At 52.5% G+C, this 6,000-nt stretch overlaps 1 protein-coding gene across 1 annotated transcript in view; it reads right to left on the bottom strand.

The window, feature by feature from the left end:
• Positions 1 to 2,627: 2,627 nt before the first annotated feature.
• The window catches only part of SLC2A1 (solute carrier family 2 member 1), a 30,646-nt gene continuing 27,273 nt past the window's right edge, over positions 2,628 to 6,000 (bottom strand). The window contains exons 7-10 of the mRNA XM_017881958.1: positions 5,702 to 5,806; positions 5,424 to 5,525; positions 4,088 to 4,291; positions 2,628 to 3,713 (exon numbers count right to left, since the gene is read on the bottom strand). Of these exons, the coding sequence (XP_017737447.1) occupies positions 3,513 to 3,713; positions 4,088 to 4,291; positions 5,424 to 5,525; positions 5,702 to 5,806 (612 nt within the window). The 3' untranslated portion in view covers positions 2,628 to 3,512. The remainder of the gene's footprint in view (positions 3,714 to 4,087; positions 4,292 to 5,423; positions 5,526 to 5,701; positions 5,807 to 6,000) is intronic.

Below are 6,000 nucleotides of genomic sequence, written 5' to 3'. Positions count from 1 at the left end.
AGTGAGAAGGCAGTTGCAGTGATCCTGGGAGAGGTGATGAGTGGCCAGCACTAGGGGCAGCAATTGCAATGGACAGATGGGCCAGAATTGTAGGAGGCTTATGAAATAAAAATCATAGAATGAAAAGGGGCCACTAAAATGTAGTTGACAGAAGAGAATGAATATCCTTTCCGTATTATTAAATGCATCCTGAATTGTCAGATCGTCTACCTAAAATTGCACTGGAAGAACTCAGATTTCAGAACTTCTTGGCTTCTAAATTCTACTTCATTCATTCAATAATCCTGACCAGAGTCTGTGGTGGGAAGTGGGGACCAAGGAACGGCTCAGTCCTGTACCTGCGGCAGCTGCCCCCGCCCCCGCCCCCGCCCCCAGTGTGGTGGAAAGATAGTCAATTCCGGTACAGCGTAGAGAGCGCTTTGATGGAGGAAATACAAGCCGATGTAGTGTCCCCTGGAAAACCTGATCCAGAAGGCTTCCAGGGAGAGGAGATTTTGCGTCTAGGATTTCAAATGAAACATCTCATAACACTGTCAGTGAAACAACTAAGCACTGCTGGGAAAAGATGGTGGCCTGCCGGGAAAAGATGGTGGCCTGGAAAACAGTCCCGTTATCTATTTACCCCTTTTCGTCAGAAACCGTAGGCGTCGCCTTATGTGGGATAGGAACCCGGATGAGCTACGTCTCCAGGGATGCCCAGCGATACACAAGTCACCGTCACTCCCTCCAGAGTAAACAGCATCGCCTGACAAGCAGGTGTCCAGGTCGTCCTCAAGGGCCAGCGCCTGGAACCGCCAGGGCGTGATTGGTGGAGTCTTGGAGCCCGCCCCTCGTTGGACCCAAAAATTCGTCTCTGGTTGGTGGAGACGCCACCTGGCCCCGCCCCTCCCTAATCATGTCTGGGCGCAGCCGGCGGCCGGGCTTTGGGGACCGCTGTGAGGTCTGGGGAGGATGCGCCATCGACCCCGGCAGTAGGCGGCCGAACCTTGGTCCCAAATTTTCTACCCCGGGGTGGATTGCGACCCGTAGAGGAAAGGCGTCGGGGGACCGACCGGCAGCTGTGCCGCTGCGGCACTCTGGGACACGCTGAGGGCGGGCCGGGCTCCTTGCGCCTGCGCTAGCTAACATTTTGCAGTTTGGGAAATGGCGGTGCTCGGGGACGTGGCGGGAGGGAGCTGCGAGTGGATTGTCAGGCCTTTTCAGACCGGGGTCTGGATCCCCGGGCCGGGGCGGGGCCGCGGTGCTGCCTGGCTCTGCCAACTTTCGGGGCCCTCGCGTGTGAATGAGCTCCGCGCGTCATCCGCCTTGTGGTCCTCGCGTACGGCCACCGGCGCGGGGCTCCCACCCATCCCCACCCCACCCCGTCTGTTTCCTTTCCGGTCCAGTGGGGACAGCCTCTGAGTGAGGAGCGTCGTAGGAGTAAGATACCCGAGTGGCAACCCTGACAGCCTAGGCCCCGGCCTCTTCTTCTCGCCCTGTCCCCCACCCTCTCCCGCACGGGGACACAGATGACTCCTTTCAACAGAAGTCTTTTGGGAGCATGTGATAAGGCTTCCTTTCACCTGGCCTCAGCCCTTCATCAGTTAACCGCCCTGTCCCCAGGCTCAGGCAGGGCACATCCTTCTCAATCTGCTCTCCTTTGTGAGATGCAAATGGTTGTCCTCATAGATTCTTTATACCTAATGGTAATACATATAGGTATTTCCATTTGCTAAGTGCCAGTTTTCCCTTCTCACACCCTTCTTACAACCCCTCTTCATGTCAGGGAGACAAAAAATTAGTTACAAAAACAAATTTCTCCCAGATTTTGTCAGCTGAGCCTCTAGAGACAAATATCCTTGGGGTTTTATTTCCTGAAGTATTTTCTGAGTGCCTGCTGTGCATCAAGCACTGTACTGAATAGTGCCGAGGACCCACAGGAACCAAATCGGCATCTTCTCATGAAACTCAGACTAGTGGCAGAAAACTGGACTTGTGATGAAGGAACAGATGAAGTGCTCTGAAAATTCAGGGGTGAAGGAGGAAGATAAGCTGTCTTTAGAGAGGAAACAGTAGCATATAGAGGAACCAGAGGGGGCAATTCCAAATGAAATGAACACCAGGCAGCTTGACAGCTCACTGGGCCCATACAAACAACATGGTTCATTTTGTGTGTGTGTGGGTGGGGGGGGGGGGGCGGTGCGGGAGGTGGGTGGAGTTAATGGAGTAGGGGTTGTATAGTACCATTGTTAAAAGCAGGGGTTTTAGCTTATTCACTGTACGACTTCAGGCACATAACCTCTTTGAGCCTGTCAAATAAAGGTACAGTATTTACTTCACATTCAAAATAATGCATTTCAAGCCTGAGCATCACGGTTGGCACAAAACTGCTGTCTTTTTGAACACCAACTATCAAATATTATGTGATAGAAATGCCTTGAATGTCAAGATAAAGAATGTATATATTCTCTGGGTCACAGGGATCAAACAGATTTTTGAGCAATAGAGGACACTGATGAGAGGTGCGCATAAGGGACTGGATCCTGAGTCAAAGTCTAAGCCGCTGAAGTGGTTGCAACCCCACTTACTTTTGTCTCACTCCCATCCAAACCTCCCTACCCTCAATCCACAAGCATTTCAAAACCATGTTTCTAAAAACCAGCCATTTATATCTGTTTAGGTAAGTAACAGGAGTGAGGTGGTGTATTTACAAGTTGGCTTGTCCAGATATACTATAACTTAGTGTCTGTATTTAATATTGACAACCAAAAAATATATATAAATATCTTGCATCTATACACAACAGGGCAGGAGTCTCCGTGTCTTCTTGAGCAGTGAGTTTGCAGGCTCCCACAGGCCCTCTTCTCATGGTGATAGTGTGGCCCTCAGTGCAAAGGAGACTAGAACCCGACAGCCCAGACTGGCCCTTCCCCTCTCCTCCCTGCACTCCAGTGCTCCCAACTGGTCTCATGTAAGGAAAGATTAATTTGAGTGGTTGGGTAGGAAGAGATGGGAATGGGCAAATCCTAATGGAGCCTGACCCCTAGAGTGGGGAGATCCAGGCCAGCAGAAGGGGTGGCCATAGCCACCTCCTGGGATAGAAGCCTTGTAGTTCATAGTTCGATTAGTGTGTCCTTAGGACATAGGTCCGGCCCTACAGATTAGCTTGGTGAAGAAGGCAAGTGTCTGGACAGGGCTTAGTCCCCACCCTCAGGCACTGAGCCATTCAGGGTGAAGCCTGGGATGTGGGTAGAGGAGACTCAGGCTGATATAAAAATAACAAAATCAGTAATAAAAAAATTATAAAACCTGTTGCTTGTCTGAATAGATTTGAGCAACAGTCCTGCTTTCGTTAAAATCCTGGAGCTGTTAAGTCCTGAATATTCTTCTGGACATCATTGCTGGCTGGAGAAAGGAGCCCCAGGCCCGGCTCGGCTGACATCTGTCAGTTTGGAAGTCTCATCCAGCTGCCTGTGCTCCTGAGAGATCCTTAGGGCTGCTGGGAGCAGGCCGGGCTGGTGGTCTGGAGCACCTCACACTTGGGAATCAGCCCCCAGGGGATGGAACAGCTCCTCGGGTGTCTTGTCACTTTGGCTGGCTCCCCCCTGCCGGAAGCCGGAAGCAATCTCATCAAAGGTCCGGCCTTTAGTCTCGGGAACTTTGAAGTAGGTGAAGATGAAGAACAGAACCAGGAGCACAGTGAAGATGATGAAGACGTAGGGACCACACAGTTGCTGAAAGACATACGGACACGCTTGGTTGGAGTCATGACCCTACATCCTGGCTGTAGGACTTTGGATAAGTCACTTTACCTTTGGGCCTTTGAGCTGAAAAAGGGAACATCCACCTCCCCAGGAAGGCTATCATAATTGAATGAGATCACACTTGCATCTAGCGTGTAATAGGTTCCAGGAGCACCACTCAAGGCTAAGGGGAGAACCCTGGAGTTGAGGTCAGCATTCTTGGTCATGTGACCTGGGCTTCCTACCCTCGGTTTCCTCCTCAGCATGATTCCTAATGAGAATGCTGGGCCAGCACTTTGCACAGCACTGTGGGGTCATGCGTGCAGGCGAGAAATGGTGAGTATAGAGACAGTGGGGGTTCTCACCTCCACATACTGGAAGCACATGCCCACAATGAAATTTGAGGTCCAGTTGGAGAAGCCTGCAACAGCAATGGCAGCTGGACGTGGACCCTGGCTGAAGAGTTCAGCCACGATGAACCATGGAATGGGGCCAGGACCCACTTCAAAGAAGGCCACAAAGCCAAAGATGGCTACGATGCTCAGATAGGACATCCAGGGTAGTTGCTCCTGTTGAGGATGACGAAGAAGGGGAAAAGTTAGACTGGGTTGTGATGGATCCTCCGGGGAAACAGAAGCTACAGAGGCAGCCCAGAGTAGAGCCATGCTAGAAGGCAGGAAGCCTGGGGCTGGTCCTGGATTTGTTGTGTATCCAGCGTTGGGCCTACGTTTCCTTATCTGAACAAAATGACTTAAGTCCTGCGGGTTTGTTCCAAGTGTGAGCCCACCTCCTGGGAGTGGTAATGTGGTATGCATGTGGACGGTGCTAAGAGGCCCCGTGGTCCCCTGGCTGTGCCTGCAGTGCAGTCTGCCTGTGGCAGGATGCAGAAGAACATTCCTGGGGGTGGGGTGGATTCAGGTTTTAAGGTTTATGCGGTGCCCAGCTCAGGATGGCACAGAGTAATCACTAAGCATATGGTTCTGCATATAACCATTCTCCTTGAGGAGGCCAGGGTAGAAAAGTTACGGTCTTTCCACTTGCTGCCTGTCTGGCCTTTCGGCAACCACCAAACTTTCCAAGCCCAGGCTGAGCTGTAAAATGATGGTCACGGTGCTTTCCTTGCCCAGAGGCTGAATAAACGACTGCCTGTGTGTGAGTGCCAGGCACAGGGTTGGCACAGCGGTCACAGTCACAGGCTTGGGGCTGAGGTTGATTCTTGGCTTCATCCTTTATCTGACAAGTTACTAACCCCACTGGGAATTAGGCTTCCTCCCCCATAAAATGGGAAGAACTGAACTACACCTCCAGTCGTGTGAACTGAATGAGGCAAGACGTGTTTCTGCACCTCTGTGGGGAGGAGAGCAGTACTTCCCAGGGTTGCTGTGAAGATGAATTGAGGCTACAGGTGAAGATTGGAAAGGGTTAATATGAGGCAAAGTAATTCCTTAAGGAGGTGAGAGTTTGGCGTCTGGGACCAGAGGTGCTGTGCTGAGAATCCATCAAGCAGGGAGGAGCAAGTTCAAGAGAGGATGTGTGTGGTTTGGAAGGAGACAACTTCAGGAGCCAGAAGGTCAGACCCACAGCCAGGGAGAGCGCAGTCACCACCTGGCCTGCCAGCCTGGGGCTGAGACAGGCATTTTGGGATCTGAAGCCCAGGGGAACTCCCCCACATCCCTCACCCTCCAGAACCTGGCAACTCACCAGCAGTGCCAGCGCGATGGTCATGAGTATGGCACAACCTGCCATGCCAGCCAGGCCTATGAGGTGGAGGGTCCGCCGGCCTGCTCGCTCCACCACAAACAGCTGTGGGCAGAGACAGGGTCAGTGCCACCCCTGCCTGGTGCCCCTCTGAACCCACCCACCCAGAGGCCTCACCTCAACAGTCAGAAAGGTCACAGGGCACTGCAAAGACCAGCAGGGAAGATGGCACCGCCTCCTCCCTGGGGCTTGGCTGGGGGAGCCAGTAAGCGAAGACTCACCGACACAACAGTGAAGGCCGTGTTGACAATGCCGGAGCCAATGGTGGCGTACACAGGCTGCTGCACCCCTGCCTTCTCAAAGATGCTCGTGGAGTAATAGAAGACCTGCCAGACAAGAGAAACTGTTGGGGCCTACCTGGACGTTGTGGCCCTTCCCTGCCTCTGTAGCAGTGGATGTGGGACCCGGGATGAGTAAACAATGAAGGGGACAAATAGGCAGAAGGACACTGCACTGCAGTGACCTTACAGGCTTGGGTTCTAAAGGGAAGCTTCTCCTTTGGCAGAGGCACATCTGTTAT

Source organism: Rhinopithecus bieti, unplaced genomic scaffold, assembly GCF_001698545.2.
Source record: "Rhinopithecus bieti isolate Rb0 unplaced genomic scaffold, ASM169854v2 scaffold_12155, whole genome shotgun sequence".
Lineage (NCBI taxonomy): Eukaryota > Metazoa > Chordata > Mammalia > Primates > Cercopithecidae > Rhinopithecus > Rhinopithecus bieti.
The sequence above is the reverse complement of the archived record's forward strand: the minus strand, read 5'-3'. Positions and strand labels throughout refer to the sequence as shown.